The 17,915-nt window shown below is 41.6% G+C and overlaps 1 protein-coding gene across 1 annotated transcript in view; it reads right to left on the bottom strand.

Annotated features, from left to right (window-relative positions):
• FOCAD (focadhesin) overlaps positions 1-17,680 on the bottom strand; it is a 272,312-nt gene extending 254,632 nt beyond the window's left edge. The window contains exons 1-3 of the mRNA XM_008689800.2: positions 16,977-17,680; positions 13,561-13,635; positions 10,754-10,908 (exon numbers count right to left, since the gene is read on the bottom strand). Coding sequence (XP_008688022.1) covers positions 10,754-10,908; positions 13,561-13,635; positions 16,977-17,204 — 458 coding nt within the window. The 5' untranslated portion in view covers positions 17,205-17,680. The remainder of the gene's footprint in view (positions 1-10,753; positions 10,909-13,560; positions 13,636-16,976) is intronic.
• Between the last annotated feature and the right edge of the window lie 235 nt (positions 17,681-17,915).

Below are 17,915 nucleotides of genomic sequence, written 5' to 3'. Positions count from 1 at the left end.
AGAAAAAACATTTGACAAAATACAGCATCCTTTCCTGATTAAAACCCTTCAGAGTGTAGGAATAGAGGGTACATTTCTCAATCTCATAAAAGCCATCTATGAAAAGCCTACAGCAAATATCATTCTCAATGGGGAAAAGCAGGAAGCCTTTCCCTTAAGATCAGGAACACGACAAGGATGCCCACTCTCGCCACTGTTATTCAACATGGTACTAGAAGTCCTTGCAACAGCAATCAGACAACAAAAAGGGATAAAAGATATCCAAATCGGCAAAGAAGAAGTCAAAATGTCTCTCTACACAGATGACATGATACTCTATATTGAAAACCCAAAAGAATCCACTCCCAAACTATTAGAAGTTATAGAGCAATTCAGTAATGTGGCGGGATACAAAATCAATGCTCAGAAATCAGTTGCATTTCTATACACGAATAATGAGACTGAAGAAAGAGAAATTAGGGAATCCATCCCATTTATAATAGCACCAAAAACCATATGTTACCTTGGAATTAATTTAACCAGAGACGTAAAGGACCTATATTCTAGAAACTATAAATCACTCTTGAAAGACATTGAGGAAGACATAAAAAGATGGAAAAATAGTCCATGCTCGTGGATCAGAAGAATTAACATAGTTAAAATGACCATGCTGGGGCGCCTGGGTGGCACAGCGGTTAAGCGTCTGCCTTCGGCTCAGGGCGTGATCCCGGCATTCTGGGATTGAGCCCCACATCAGGCTCTTCTGCTATGAGCTGCTTCTTCCTCTCCCACTCCCCCTGCTTGTGTTCCCTCTCTCGCTGGCTGTCTCTATCTCTGTCGAATAAATAAATAAAATCTTTTAAAAAAATAAAAAATAAAAATAAATAAATAAAATGTCCATGCTACCCAGAGCAATCTACACTTTCAATTCCGATCAAAATACCGAGCACATTTTTCAAAGAACTGGAACAAATAGTCCTTACATTTGTATGGAACCAGAAAAGGTCCCGAATCTCCAAGGAAGTGTTGAAAAGGAAAAACAAAGTTGGGGGCATCACAATGCCGGATTTCGAGCTGTACTACAAAGCTGTGATCACAAAGACAGCATGGTAATGGCACAAAAACAGACACATAGACCAATGGAACAAAATAGAGAACCCAGAAATGGACCCTCGGCTCTTTGGGCAACTAATCTTTGATAAAGCAGGAAAAAACATCCAATGGACAAAAGACAGTCTCTTCAATAAATGGTGCTGGGAAAATTGGACAGCTACATGCAAAAGAATGAAACTTGACCACTCTCTCACACCATACACAAAAATAAACTCCAAATGGATGAAAGACCTCGATGTGAGACAGGAATCCATCAAAATTCTAGAGGAGAACATAGGCAGCAACCTCAACGACATCGGCCAAAGCAACCTTTTTCATGACACATCTCGAAAGGCAAGAGAGACAAAAGATAAAATGAACTTATGGGACTTCATCAAGATAAAAAGCTTCTGCACAGCCAAGGAAACAGTTATAAAGATTTTATTTTTATTTATTTGACACAGAGAGAGACAGCCAGTGAGAGAGGGAACACAAGCAGGGGAGTGGGAGAGGAAGAAGCAGGCTTCCAGCGGAAGAGCCCGATGTGGGGCTTGATCCCAGGACTCTGGGATCATGCCCTGAGCCGAAGGCAGACGCTTAACGACTGAGCCACCCAGGCGCCCCGAAAAGTTCCTCTTTTAAACACCAACTTTATCCAAAATTTTCTTGGTAATTTTTTTGTGTGACACTACAAGCTGATTTCCTTCCCTTAGTCCCCCTGACAATAAAGCCAGTGGTTGTTTCTACCATTGTTACTGTTTGGAGAGGAAATATGTAGTTTCAAAAGAATATTCCAGAGGATGATGACAATGGAAAACACAGTGGCATCTCACCATCACAGGAACACAGTTATGTTACCTTTGACAATGACTCTCTATCCACTCCATGTCTCCTCCTTCTAGCCCTGTCAGAGCAGCACTGGTCTAACATTAGTCACGTACGCACAATTATAGTTCAAAGCTACGGCTGAGCTGAGGGGCTGAACAATACCTATTTCCCAAGTCATGGCTTTCCTCCAAGTTCAATCCTAGTGCAGAAGACTCCTTGCAAACAGTGTTCCAGTCTCCTGTGTGAGGACTTGCCACTCCTTCCCCATTCATGTGGTTTCCGTGTAGGGAACCTAGCACACATGTTCACACAGTGAAGACACAGACTCTAGAGGGTTAAATTGTGTCTCGCAGAAGGATACATCTAAGTCCTATCCCCTGGTACCCGTGAACGTGACTTTCTTCGGAAATAGGGTCTCTGCAGATATAATTAAGGATCTTGAGATCAGATCATCCAGGGTGGGCCTCAGATTCAATGACTGGTATACTTCTAAGAGCAAGGGGAGGGGGAGCAGAAACAGACACACAGACCAGGAGGGCCTGAAAAGACAGAGTTGTGCAGCCACAAGGCGGGGAATGCCAAGGGTTGCAACAGCCACCAGGAGCTAAGAGAGAGAAATGGAGGGGCGCCTGGGTGGCTCAGTTGGTTAAGCATCTGCCTTTGGCTCAGGTCATGATCCCAGGGTCCCGGGATGGAGTCCCACAACAGGCTCCCTGATCTGCAGGGAGCCTGCTTCTTCCTCTGCCTCTCTCTCTCATGAATAAATAAATAAAATCAAGAAAAGAAAGAAAGAAAGAAGAAAAAGAAAAGAAAAGAAAAGAAATGGAACATGTGCTCCCAGCCTCCAGAAGGAACCAATCCTGTGGCCTCCTTGGTTTGGTACTTCTAGCCTCCAGAATTGTGAAATAATAAATTTCTGTTATTTTAAGCCACCAAATTTGTGGTCATTTTGTTGCAACAGCCCCAGGAAACTACCACATGGCCCCTGGCAGACCTGACTGGTCCAGAGAGAACATCTCACACACAGGTCCTTGGAAATCCATAACTGTGGCCAACCTCCGCTGTCTGTCTCTTATACCTAAGAGCCAGGAACCCAGGAGCAGGTGCTGCCCTGGGGATTCGAGGCAGAGAGACTCGGTCTGCGGCAAGAGGGGAGAAACACAGTCTGTATCCAATTCAGTTCTGAGGCCCGGCTGCATCCCTGTTCCTGGGTCCTGGGGGACACCCATTGACCAAAAAAATAAAAGCACCCTTTTATGCTCAAATTAGTTCAAGTGGGTTTCTGCAACTTGTAGCCGGAAGAGTCCTAACACACTCAGTAACCTGCTACAAAATCCTTCTGTGAAGACCAGCTGGGACAGGTTCTTCCTTAGGAAGGTGCCGGAAATAGCTGAATGGGTTCGAGAACCCTCTCAGTGACGGCAACAGAAACTTCAGGCCTGCGCTACAAGCGGAGCAGCAAGAGGCAATGGGAAAAGGAACCTTGATTTTCACTGGGCCTAAGAGCCAAGGCGCAGATCTTATCATGAGAGGGGCTGTGGGTCAGTAACGACCCGGAGGTTTCCAAAGAAATAAATAAGTTAAGAAAGAAAAGAAAACATTTTTGGTCAAGCTGTACAAACTACAGTAATTAAAGCCACCCACAAAACCGGCTTTTCTCTAGGTAAATATAGCACGGTTACTACCGGGCACACGCAGAGCACGCATCAGGTTTGCTTTGTGTGGGGCTGATTCGATGACAGCGTGAAACACTGCTCATGTATGCTCAGTCTCTCTCGGGAAAGACTTCAAATAATGCTTGGTTCTTTGCTTTTGAAATATTCCAAATATGAGGGACAAGGAAGGACCCATACTAATTTTTGGAGCAGGGATGAGAATGACAAGGGTCTGGGTTGAAGAGAATGACACAAATTATCTCCGAAGGGGGCATCGCTGGGTATGATGGGAACAAATGGTACAAATGTGGCCAAGTCTCCTTTTTCACCAGAAAGAATAATTGGTCAGCCTTAAGCACAGTAAGTCGCCAGCAAATAAGAGAACGTTAAACACTAGATTAATGATCAACAAATCATTTTCTAAATTCGTTATAAAATTATACGAGAAAAGAGAGAGAGACAAAGAAGACCAGGAAGAAAGGAAGGAAATCAAAAACAGTTCTGGGGAACCCAGGCTTGAATAAATGACAAAAAATTATGCTTAAGAAAAAAATCTAAGAAATATAATGTTATTGACTTTTTGCTTGGGGAAGTTCCACATACTCATTTGTCTTCTCAGTCCCAGAAAACAGCCTGATTTCTTCTGAAGCCATTTCCCACTATAACAGTAACATGTGTTTCAGTCGTTGCTTTTCCTAAATCACCTAGAAACATCTTAGCACAAACACATGGCTCTTACAATGGAAGATTTTGAGACAAACAAAGCCTTCAACCAGATCAAGGAACTTGAAAAGAAATAGGGCAGAATGTCCTAGACGAAAAAAGTGCCTGGAATCACTTTTCTGGTTACGAGCTGCAAGCTAAGAGAGGTTCTGGGATTTTAGGGAAAGAAGAAGGATTGGAGAAAAGAAAAGAAAAACATCTGGAAACAAGCTAAACAGCTTACAGGAATATTTAGAAGACACGATGGGGAAACAGGCATGGGCTAATGATTCTGTCACTCTCAGATAAGGGTGAAATGAGCAAAGATACCCATGTAGATATAAACCTGAAACCATCCCAAATTCATGAAAAATACTGACACCCCAACTACAGATGAAAGCATGCTATGACTGTACCCCTTAAATCGTGGGGAAACCTCATGAAGGCATCCTTCCTTGATGCTTCTTCTCCTGCCAAATAAAATAAAAATGGAGAACCTAAATAGTACAGAAAAGCTTCCATAGTACAAGATATGAATACATTGTCTCCTCAGTTGCTACCCATTGCCTGCAAGAGAAAGAAACAAGTTTCGCAAGGAACAGAGTCATCAATAAAAGACAAGAGCCAGAGACATGAGAATTTTTCTCATTAAATTACCCTAAATATTAACTCCCAGTAGTCCTTAGAATCATTTTTAAACAACTTGGATCTTCATCAATCTATGATCAAAGACTCACTCAATCCATCAGCTTCAGTCAGGACCACTACGGGCATTTAAAAAAAAAAAAAAAAGATTTTATTTATTTATTTGACAGAGACAGAGACAGCCAGCGAGAGAGGGAACACAAGCAGGGGAAGCGGGAGAGGAAGAAGCAGGCTCTCAGCAGAGGAGCCTGATGTGGGGCTCGATCCCAAGACCCCGGGATCACGCCCTGAGCCGAAGGCAGACGCTTAACGACTGAGCCACCCAGGCGCCCCCACTACGGGCATTTTTAACAGTCTACACAAGATTTCATTAAAAAGCTGGCTTTGCAGGGCGCCTGGGTGGCTCAGTCAGTTAAGCGTCCGAATCTTGGATTTGGCTCAGGTCATGATCTCAGGGTCCTGGGATCAAGCCCCGCCCGCATCAGGATCTGAGCTCAGCATGGAGTCTGCTTAGGATTCTCTCTCTTCCTCTCTCTGCCCCTCCCCTGCGTGCTCTCTCTCTCTCTCTCTCAAATAAATAAAACCTTCAAAAAATAAAAAAAGTAAAATAAAAAGTAGGCTTTCCTTTAGGAATCTCAGGAAATAGACTTTACTCTCTCACACCTTAACACACTTTATTTTCCCCAAATACATAAATTGCAGGTCTCTCCCCTATTTAAAAGCACAAAAGGCACAGAAATCAAGGGCCAGCCTAGTTTATCTAGCACACAACCATCCTCCCGAACACATTTTTTAAAAGAAGGAAGGGGTTGGGGAAGCAGTTGAACTAAAATTACAGGCTGTCATGATATCTCAATATCGAAAACTGAATACCTGGTTCCAAAGGAGAGTACAGTTTTTATGCACAATCCCGTTACTAAGCAACTACAACAATGGCTGCATGAGCTTTCTAGAAGCCTAGAAGCTAGTGCGGTAAGGGGGGGGGCGGGATCTAAGAACAGAAAAATGGAAAAACTTGCCTTGGGAATCGTTATCTCAGGATAAATCCAATGTAAAACAAAAATAAACAAAATCTAAAACAATCTAAACTTAAAACAAGCAGTTCCTTAAGAGACAAGAAAAGTACATGCTACCATGTATCATTCACTTTAATTTCAGTTTGTTTAATTTCAAAATTCACATTTAACTGGTGATAATGATTTCCTTACTGTATTTCCTTTGTGGTCCCCCTTCTTTCCTTCACCCTCCCTAGGGAATAATTTTTTTTTCAAATTTCCTTACTGATTAAAAGAACATTTTAGACCTCTTAAATCCATTTCTTTGTTTACAGAAGCTATAAAAACTAGTTTACAATTGTTTCATGTTGCCTCAGCTTTGAACCAAGAACACTCTTAGACATCAAACTATTCCTTTGAAGGGAACAGTCTCTCAAACGGAGCCAGACACTTTCCCAGCCACTCCCTGAAGCTTAGACAACCAGACCTTTGCAAATGTCAAGTCTTTTGCAAAGTTAGACTATACAAGGGGGGGGTGTGGGGGGGGCTTCCATACATGTTCCAAGAGAATTTTATAGACTAGATTTACAAAGAGCCAAGAAGCAGGTTATAAGGCTAGGGGAGACGACCTCACAGACTTTGCCTTCCATCTTTCCTTGCCCCTTTCAACATTTACTGCAATGCTGAGAAAGCTCCAGAACCTACATTCTCTAAATCTCTGTTCTACAGAAGGCTGCCTCTCACTATGGCTCGCTCCCTCCCTCTCTCAATCTCTCTCTCAGTTCCTGAAGGATGCACTAGCAGTTCAGCAAAATGAAAAGATTACACTTTAGAATTCCTGTTCTCCGTCAAAGCTGAGCAATTATTGTGTGGCTCTGTTCCCAGGGTGCCTCTAGATTCTATAAATCTCTCTTTGAAGAAGGGAAATCCAGAGACCAGTAGAAATTTAAATGCTGGAAACTGAAGATCCACAATGTCTCAAGCAAGAAGCAGAGGGAAATGTCAAAGTCATTCCTGCTTTTATATCCCAAAGATAAATGTGGGGGAGGGGGGGACTGTATGTTTGTTTGATTTTTATTTCTAGTTTTATACTGTTGTGGTCAGAAAAAGTACAAGATATGATCTCAATCTTTTTTAATTTATTGAGATTTGTTTTGTGGCCTAACTTGTGATCTATTCAGGACAGTGTTCCACGTACACTTGAAAAGAAATGTGTATTCCACTATTTTTGGATAGAATGTTCTGGATATATCCTGTTAGGTCCATCTGGTCCAACATATCATTCAAAACCACTGTCTCCTTGTTGATTTTCTGTCTGGATGATCTGTCCATTGATATAAGTGGGGTGTTACAGTCTTCTATTATTGTATTACTGTTTCCTTCCTTTATGTCTGTCAATAGTTGTTTTTTATGTATTAGGTGCTCCCGTGTTGGGTGCATAAATATTTAAAATTGTTATATCCTGCTGTTGGACTGTCTCCTTTATCATTATGTAGTGTTCTTCTCTGTTTCTTGTTACAGTCTTTGTTTTAAAGGCTATTTTGTGCAATGTAAGTACTAGTGAACCAGTTTTCTTTTTGCTTCCATCTGCATGGTAAAAAGATGGTTTTCTGTGTCACAAAATTCCCTGAACAGCATTTGAAGGAGAAGGCTGTTTGCGTCTCCTGTTTTTAATTAAATTTAATTTAATTTCTTACATTTATTCTCATTTTGGTTGGTTTTTTTTTAAAGACAGAAACAATGCAAAGTGTAGTCTTTGTAATCTTTGCAAACCACAAAGCTCTGCTACTTGAAATAAAGCAAAAGAAAAAATTCTTCACACATAATTATTATCTCTACTGGCAACAATAAATAAAACGTAGCACTTATATAACATATATCATCACCAAATTGATTCAAAAATTAAACTGGATAGCTTCAAGGTCTACCCTGTCTCCATCTCCCTGTGGCTTTTAAGTTAGTCAAGAACATTCTCAGATAAGAAACTTTAAAAAAAAATTTCCCCCCAGGATCTTCCAATCGTTAAAATTCCTATATAGGTTTACTATAAAATACAAGGCTTTCTTCTATGTCTTGACCATGTTTCCGATGACCCTTGAAAACTAACGGTCACCTATATGTTTCATATTACCCAATGAAGCACTGCCTATAATAGGAAAAAAAATTGAAAACAATAGGGATTTGGTAAATTATGGCATATTCACACAATGGAATATTATGCAGCTCGAAAAAATTAGAAAGCACTTCATTTTTGTTAAAGAACAATCTCCAAGATATATTTTTTTGACCAAAGAACGAAAAATAAATACTGTGTACGGTAGGCTATTAATTTTGGTTTTTTTCTTAAGGAAAAATGTAAACACATACATTGTCAGTTATATGTACATACAACATCTTTAAAAGGAAAATAAGATCTGGTAAGAGTTTTGCCTCTGAGGAGAAAAACTGAAATACAGGAATAAGACAGACACCTTGCCTCATATACCCTTTAGGGTTTTTTCCATGTGACTGTGTTGCTTATTCAAAAAATAAAAAATTTTTTGGTCTAATTTTTTAGACGGCAGGCAGAGGGAGAGAGAGAGAGAATCTTAAGCTGGGCACAGAGCCCAATGCAGGTCTCGATCTCACGACCCTGAGATCGTGACCTCAGCTGAAATCAACAGTCAGACCGAGCCACCCAGGTGCCCCCAAAAAATACACTTTTAAATTTTAAAAAAAATCTAAGTTACTGACAAATTATAACATAGACAGATAACATGCTGCTTCACTATCAGCACATCTTATGCTTTTCCGTTTACAATAGTAATGACAGACTTATACTGAGGGATGAAGGACACCCCACATGGCATAATTTTTTTTTTCTTTTTTAAGATTTTATTTATTTATTCGACAGAGATAGAGACAGCCAGCGAGAGAGGGAACACAAGCAGGGGGAGTGGGAGAGGAAGAAGCAGGCTCAGAGTGGAAGAGCCTGACTTGGGGCTCGATCCCAGAACGCCGGGATCACGCCCTGAGCCAAAGGCAGACGCTTAACCACTCTGCCACCCAGGCACCCCTTCTAACATAACCTTCTGGAATTAAAGGTATAATCTGGGGCACCTGGCTGGCTCAGCTGGTAGAGCAGACAACTCTTGATCTCAGGGCTATAAGTTCAAGCCCCATGTTGGGTGTACAAATTACTTAAAAATAAAGTCTTAAAAAAAAAAAAAGGTATAATCTAACCTGCTCTAATTATTCCTCACATAGAGACATTACCCTGGCTCCTTAACTGCTGATACTTACTTCTGAATATAAATAGTATAGCTACACATACAAGTAGATTTTACGTTTGTGTTTATGAATTTTAAGGCATTTCAGTGAAATCTATTTTCAGGGGAAACAAATACCATTACCTGCATCTGAAAAAAAGGCATAAGGCAAAATCTATATGGCCTGCTTAAGATCAACCAATAAGTTAAAAGAGAGACACATTCAACTCAACTTTTTAAAAGCCTCTTCAAAACTACTTTTGTAAAGATGTACGCACGTGTGCACACACAAACAGGCACACACGTGTGGGCGTGCACACACAGAAAAAGACAGAAAATGATTAAGTTTTTAGCCATGATCAAATTCTTACTTATTCGGAAATACTGGACATCGAATTACTGTCCAAAACTGTGCTCAATATGAAAATACAGATTTAAAAAAAATACTATGAAAGAGCAAGTAGCCCAGCTGGGAAGAGAGAAGTTATCTGGCCAGGAGAGGTGACATCTGAGCTGAACCCTGAAGGATGAAGGAGACGATGTCAGGAGGAGAACAGGAAGAAACCTTCCATGCAGAAGTGGAGCTCATGCAGAGGCTCCGGAATAGGGAAGGGCTGTGTGCGGCTGGAGAAGAGGGTTCACAGCAGAAAACACAGGCCGAACGGAAGGCTGGAGGCAGTCTGGGGCAGGGCAAGTATGCCACACTAAAGGGCTTGAGTTTCTAACTAGAGACAACACACTAGAGAGAAAAATCAAGGTTCCAGAAAGATACAAAGAGATGATCTAAGAGAACAAAATAAGATTTGTGAAGAAAGATGAAAAGGCCAGAGGTTATTCAACCTAACAGACTACAGGCCCAGGAGGCCGCCTTCCACAGACGGCCTGTGACAGCTGTACTCCTTCTCCACGGAAAGCAGGAAAAAAAGATTAGGTGTTCACTTCTGAGGACACTACGATAAAAAACACAAGGAGAGCGAGCAATCCCACGGAGGAGGAGGCCAGTGGCTGGGTAAAAACTGGGAGAAGGGAGCAGATGCCTAAATGATTTAAAATAGGCTGAATTGAAGGCATACAGATCAAGATCATTTTTTGAAGCAAAAAGCGGCATCTCCTTTTCAAGGAACATTTTAGAAGAGACGCTCACTTCCACGACATGGTGCAAATATGGTCCTGTTTGACCACCTCAGAATGGTGCCTGGGTGGCTCAGTCGGTTAAGCGTCTGCTTTAGCTCGGGTCATGATCCCAGGGTCCTGGGATCGAGGCCTGCGTCAGGCTCCCTACTCAGTGGGGAGCCTGCTTCTCCCTCTCCCTCCGCCGCTCCCCCTGCTTGTGCTCTCTCTCTCTAATAAATAAATAAAATCTTAAAAAAAGAGAGAGAGAGAGAAAGAACGGGGCCTCAAAAAGCCCTGAAGGCTTAAGTACAGCAAATGACCACAAATTCCAAGAATATAGAGTTTAAATCAGCACATAATCACTACATGACATCTTAAGGGGAAGAAAAACAACTGGCAAGTAGAGTGAATGTTGACCTTTAATGCCAAATTAGTGACTTTTTTTTTCTTCTAAAAATGTGTTTTACTGATCAAATGCGAAGGAAAGAAGACCTACCTGGTGGACGGAATCAGGTTGAGGAGCCCATTGAGCACGTAGCTGAACTCCGCGTGATCCTGAGCGACAAGGGCCACGAGACCCTCGCAGCAGGCTGTTCGAACCACCACATTATCACTGCAACACTTCTCCCACAGCAAGTTCAAAGCCGGAGTCTGCAATCAAACCAGTGATTAAAGGACACTTCTGATGAGCAGCAAAGGCGTGCACACCGCCAGCCATTCATCGAAGCGTCATTCGTTCACAGTGGGCTAGCTTTCCGATACAAAGATGATGCTGTTGTCCCACCATTTGTAGAATAAACTCAAGTCGGTTTTCCAGGAGAGATAATGGATGCGTTCCGACACAGCCACTCTTGCCCCTCTGGTGTCCCCGCTACAAAGTAAGTCTGGCTGCAGACCGGGGTATGACTTGACTTTGAGCAACCCAAGGAAACTGACGGGATCGAAACTAAGACGTGACTCACGCACAGCGCTCCAACCAAGCCCTTCAACCAGGCACCATCGATAGCAGCCTAGCTGTTCGTCCAGGCTGAACTCCACATCATGCCTATGGTGTAAGCCCTAAATGCAGTTAACACTTTCAGAACGTGTTTCTGCCCTCTTACCAGCAATCTCTACCACCTCTAAGCACCCCACCACCCCCTGCAATGCCCCTGCCCCAATTTACTAAAGTCTAATGTGGGCCCGGGGAAAAGGCAGTGATGGGGGGATCAGCAAGCTGCTATTTCCATGGCTTCCAACAAAAGCCTAGAAAACTGTTGTGGTCAAGAAAGAAACTGACTTGGGTCGCCCAGGTGGCTCGGTCGGTTAAGCGTCTGCCTTCGCTCAGGTCATGATCGCGGCGTCCTGGGATCCAGCCTGTCGGACTCCCTGCTCAGGGGGGAGTCTGCTTCTCCCTCTACCTCTGCCTCTCCCCCTGCTTGTGCTCGCTCTCTCTCTCTTTCTCTCTCTCAAGTAAATAAAATCTTTAAAAAAAGAAAGAAAGAAACTGACTTTTTGCCCCCTCAGACCGTGAATCTGTCATCTTTGAGAGAAAAGCACCGAAAGGGCACATAAGTAAATGTAAGATCTTTATTTTGAAAGACAGAGCTTCTAGCTTTCATTACTTCCTCAAGAATCCATGACCCACCCCACCAGAGGTTTACGGACTAATGATAAACCCATACTTGAATGTATTGTGGGTTAAGTCCATTTAGATTTACATGCGGTTTGGGTTTTGTTTTGTTTTAAGAACACATCATGAAGCTATTTTTCCCTCTTCCTGACATAAGTTATTAGAAAAATACATAATTTGAGAAAAAAAATAAGATCCTCAGCTCCCACAGAATAACTGAAAGAATGAAAATCAACATCATATTGTGCCCACTTTTCCACTATAGCTGGCTCTGAGGCTTTTCAATCTTCAGATCCCACTATAACAGAACAATGCAGTTAACGGTCACGGCAGGAAAGAAATAGTTATATTCCAGGCTTTTATTCAGAAGGAAATTTTATTCACCTGTATGGCCAATATCAAAGAGTTCCAAATGTCATTACTCCATTATAGACCAGAAAAACGAAATAAATGAATAAAAAAACCTTGCCTCTGGTATTACTGTGCCCTTGTGGAAGTAAGCATTCATTTATTAATAGAAGAGAAAACAGTCACAGGGATTTGACATTCAATAAATCCCGGCTGTTTAAGTAAAACCACTAGATCACCTCAGAGTACATAATGGGATTATAGGCAGGATTAAGATCAGGGTTTCCAGAAAACCTAATTTATACAACAACATACAAATACCAGATAAATGCCAATTAGTGAAGTTTGCCTCTGCACTGATTTCAACATGGCAGCAGACGCTGGAAACAGATGTAACTTGCAGTAGCTAATCAAAAGCAGTACGAGTGGGTAAAGAAAAGCATGTGAGAGAAAGGAAATCAATTATTTCTCTCGTGAAAAAAAAAATCTTTTATTTCCATCCTCTACATTCTCCACAGAGTTTACCTGAGAGCACCCACTTAAGTGGAATTTCCAACCAGCAGGTCAAAATCTACAACACGGGTTGACCAAAACCCAATGGTCTCCATCTCAGGAAGCTGAGCACTGCTTCAATCTTGGCATTCTCCTGCCCTATGCATGGTATGGAAATTCTCCTTCAGCTCCAAGTACCAAGGCATGACCTTTCCAACTTAGAACTCCTATTCGAGGCACCCTAAAGTAGGAGCAGTCTCCTATATCCAAACAACGTTGCTCTGTTCAGTTTCTCCATTAAACGAAAAGATTCCCTCAGAGGAAATCCTACCAACCTTCTCTAAGGCATGTCTACCCTCATTCTACTCATGCTATGTTTCACGAAGAGTCACAAGAATACTCCCCTTCACCACCCCCTCTATATCTCCTTCCCGGAATCTACTGTAACCGATTTCAAAATTGTAAAGAATTTGGAAGAAGGGGGATGCCTGGGTGGCTCAGTCGGTTAAGCATCTGCCTTCGGCTCAGGTCATGATCCCAGGGTCCTGGGATCGAGTCCCACATCGGGCTCCCCGCTCAGCAGGGAGCCTGCTTCTCCCTCTGCGTATTTCTCCCTCTGCCACTCCCCCTGCTTGTGCTCACGCGTGCGCTCTCTCTCTCTCTCTCTGACAAATAAATAAATAAAATCTTAAAAAAAAAAAAAAATTTGGAAGAAGAACATGGTAAACCAAAAAACAAACGAACAAAACCAGTTCGAAATCATTTCTACGGTGACCTGAGACATGAGGAGTGCCTATGTGCAGCTGGGAGCAGTAACTGAATAGAACTCAGGCACAAAGTTGAATACAGACCTGGTTTGTGGATTGGTGGATCTTTTCTGAAAAACCATTTTCCTTCAGGACTGCAGCAATTAGATGACCCACGGCCTTAAAAAAAAAAATCAATAAATACATGGCATCAGAAGTTCTCTCCAATTAGTGCATTTGAAGGTAACTCCTGTCACTACTAGTTGATATGAAAAAAAAAAAAAATACTAGGTGATAGGAATATGAGTGTGCCCGCCAGTCAGGTGGTAATGAAATCCCCATTCATTTGAGAGTGCGCTCTGCGGCAGGCGGTGAATTAGGCATTCTACATACATAATTTCTTAGCTTCATAACAACTCTCAAGGTAAGCATTCTTATCCCAATAAGCAAACTACAGTACATAGATGTTAAGAAAATTGCCAGGTTTTCAGTTCAAATTGCTGTCACTTAGTATTAGAAGATAATGCGAGATTGCTTCATCCATTAAACCGTGAGACAAATGAGAAACGCCACAGCTTTTAAAATCATTTTTGCATCTAAATGAAATCCATCATGCTTCATCACGCCCTTAATGAAGACGGAGAAAACTCATCCCCATCTTTACGACCACGGCCCGTACAGATCTGAACCAACAGGGCTCCCCCCACCACAACCGTTCTCTCTCGCGTAGGCTCTGTGATTTCATTTCTTTATTATTTTCTCATAGGTGTCAGCCCTTTCATAAGCTTTTAGTCTCATAAATCTCTAAAATGTTCCCAGATCCTGCTTTGGTCAAAAAGCCCAAAATTCAATCTAAGACTCTTATAGAGGAGTGCTGATGACATAAATACATATATATTGCTCTTCATACCACCTCCACTCCACTCTCCTGGTTCCTCAGCACTCCCCAACACTGCTCTGCTGTCTTAGAGCCGTAGGCCCGCAATGACAGCCATCCTGCGTACGGGCTGGAAAAAAAAACTCTCCACTTGCAGAAGTGTTGATCCCGCACTTGGACCAACGTATGATACATCTGTGAATCCCTGTCAGTCTTGCAGTCTCCAGAAAAGCTCACCCAAGAACAGAGCATCCCCTCCTCCTTTGTTTCTTTTTGTGTTTCACGGATTGGAAATGACTTAAGACCTTGATGCTTGATGACCTCAGTTTTGTAATATAAATCACTCGTTTACATGAATATTAAGTTTAGACCAAAGAACTGTCTCTTACCTCCTAGTTAAAGGGACAGTAACAAGAATTGAAGACCAGTGAACAGTTTTGGTGCCTGTTTACAAAACAGACCATATTTCATTGAATGCAACTGGCTATCAACTGCAAGATGCACCATTCTTTTCTGTACCGCTGAGGAAGAAAGGCTGCCCATCAATCTATGTTACATCACGCACCTTAGAATTTAGAATTTTGCTTTTATATTAGCGAAAGAGTTCCTTCAGACTCATTTAGAAAATAATGGCCAAGTTCGCAATGGTGCAGGCAATACCAACTGTAAAACAACTGCTGTCACGAATTACTAGATGCAACCCAATTTCAAAGCTGCTAAAATGTGAAAAAAACGTTTGTGAATCAATGAAATATGGTGCTAACACTGAGCAGTGATTACAAAAGAACAATAAGAAGTATTCACAGAGAACAGGGCACAATTGCAAGGACCAAATAAAACCAGTATGAATCACAACAGGGAACAAAAAAAAAAAAAAAAAAGCTCCCTTTCATATTTAGAAAAAAAGACTAAAAGAAGATCGGCTTACTGACAAACATCCCCCCACCAGATCCAACTTCTCCAGTTTGCCTTTCTATGTATCCTTCTAACAAATCAGAGAACACAGGCTACATTGATTTTAAAGTACAAAGTCCAAAAATAAATGACCCTATCTTGCTACTTAGGTTTTCCACAACAGAATAGTTGAAAGACACATTCTCCATGAAACAATACATGCACACTTCTCACTTAATTTAACAGTAACACACATAGGCATTTCTCGGTTATCTATGCTAATGAAGGGACTCCAGGCACAGAAAAATAGGAACTGCGGACGGTATCCTCCAAGCCTTCATCTTCCTCTTCATGGCAAGGACCTGTGCTGCACAGGATAGGACTCCAACCCAGTCAGGTAGAAGGGAATCTTGCATAAGGAGTGTCCTACTCCTCATGGAAGGGTTCCCCACTACCCAGCTAAGTCAATTCCCACAGCAGGCATCTCCGGAGAAAACTGTTGAAAGCATCCAAGACGCTGTATGTCGTTCAGTCTTCAGGCTGGCTTCTGCTGGGCCCCTGGCTTCACTCTCACAAGAAAAGACAGTAAGCTATTACAGTACCTTGACTAACCAGAACGGTTCTAGTTGGTGGAAGGCTAACCAGAAAACCACTTTTGTTTGAACCGTAATAACTGAAAAGCTCTCTAAAATAAATTATCACCAAACGCTGCCTGTGTCAGTATATACATCAAATTTTTTAATCCAGGATATTTCACTTACTGAATGTTAGCTATTATGGTCAAAATCTCTTATTCTTAATAGTTATACAGGAATAAAATATACCATTTTAAATACCAATCTCTCATACTCCGTAGATGTATAACCATTTACTTCTATTCCCCAAAATTCATTACAGACTTAAAAAAAAGTACAGATCCAGGGGCCTCCTAGTTCATAGAGGTTTAATTATGTCTAAGACAAAAAGTACGATATAAATAGAAGCTGGGGTTGGGGAGCACCGGGGTGGCTCAGTCGGTTAAGCGTCTGCCTTTGGCTCGGTCATAATCTCAGGGTCCTGGGATCGAGCCCCTAGTCAGGCTCTGTGCTCAGCACGGAGTCTGCTTCTCCCTCTATGGGCTCTCTCTCTCTCTCTCCCCCCCCAAATAAATAAAAAAAAAATCAAAAAAAAAAAAAAGAAGAAGAAGAAGAAGGAGAGATTGGTCAATTTCAAATATTCACTTTCCTGTGTCACATATAAATTTTTGTTTTGTTTTTTTATTTAATTTTTTAAAAGTAATCTCTACAAGATATGAGGGCGCTTGGGTGGCTCAGTTGGTTAAGCGGCCGACTCTTGGTTTCCACTCAGGTCATGATCTCACGGTTCTGGGATCGAGTCCCCACGTCGGGCTCTGTGCTCAGTGCAGAGTCTGCTTCAGATTCTCTGTCCCTCTCCCTCTCACTCACTCTCTCTCAAATAAATAAATAAAATCTTAAAAAAATAAAATATAATAATCTCTACATCCAATGTGGGGCTCAAACTCACAACCCCAAGATCCACATTAGCATGCTCCACTGACTGAGCCAGCCAGGTGCCCCGCAAGGAGAGATTTTCAAATGAACTTATATAAAAGTTAATAAAGCAATATGTATGTAGAATCCTATTTAGAGAATACAATATTTAATGCTACAAACGTAAAGCTCTACTAACAATCCACAAAGCAGTTCATTTGTTACCATGAAGCAAAAATAATTAAATAAATAAAAATTACCTGTGATTGGATAAGAGAATTTGGAAATTCAAACCTTTTCCTGATATCATCTGACATTTTTGCTCCTCTTACAGGTATATATGCAGACACTGTAATTAAAACAAAAGAATATTTGTTAGTCCGGAAAAGGATTTCAAACCAATTATTCCTCAAATAACATAAAAGTAATTCATTCCAAAGGCAACAATGGAAATAAGACACAGGGCCCGGCAGCGTAATTGCTGGCATATGATCACCAACCACTTCGGCCCACAAATGCCATGATTGATAAATAAACTGAAATGCTCAACCACTCTTGGTTTTCCCCATTAGAGCAAATCCTAGAACAGATTAATTCGCACTATCGAAACCCCCCCAAGATCCAAAAGGTCAAGACTAAATAACAGGCTTTTAAAAGTTCAACCACAAGTTTGAAATAGAAATGCTTTCAAAGATCAAAACTTCTAAGAGAGAAAGAATCAAGTTTTTGCAAAATTGTGTAAATGCTACCACGGTTCGGGTACAAGCTTTCATTGGAGCACTCATCTAAGTGCTGGTGACAAGTGTAAAGCCTACGTGAGCTTTTCTCAGGGAGTACAGAAATGACCTAGAAACTCACACACGGAAACAGATTGCTCGTCTGCTAAAAGAGCAAGCAATTAGCACCAACTTTTAATATTGACATCACACTCTCGTTCCTACTGGGCGGAAAGAAAGAAGAAAAAGAAAAAGGAAAAGAGAAAAGAGAAAAAAAATTTTTCAAGCATGCAAAAAGGATGGAGGAGGGCAAGGTCAAGAGAAGGCTCCGAAGTACTGAGAGGACTTCCTAAGGATCTCAATTTATCTAGTCCACGCAGCACTGAACCCACCAAATTACACTACTTTGAAAAATAAGATGCTTTAGGGGCGCCTGAGCGGCTCAGTTGGTTAAGCATCCCACTCTTGATCGCAAGGTCTCAA

This window comes from Ursus maritimus, unplaced genomic scaffold (assembly GCF_017311325.1).
Source record: "Ursus maritimus isolate PB19 unplaced genomic scaffold, ASM1731132v1 scaffold_17, whole genome shotgun sequence".
In the NCBI taxonomy this organism is placed as follows: Eukaryota; Metazoa; Chordata; class Mammalia; order Carnivora; family Ursidae; genus Ursus; species Ursus maritimus.
This window is presented reverse-complemented; position numbering and strand designations above follow the sequence as displayed.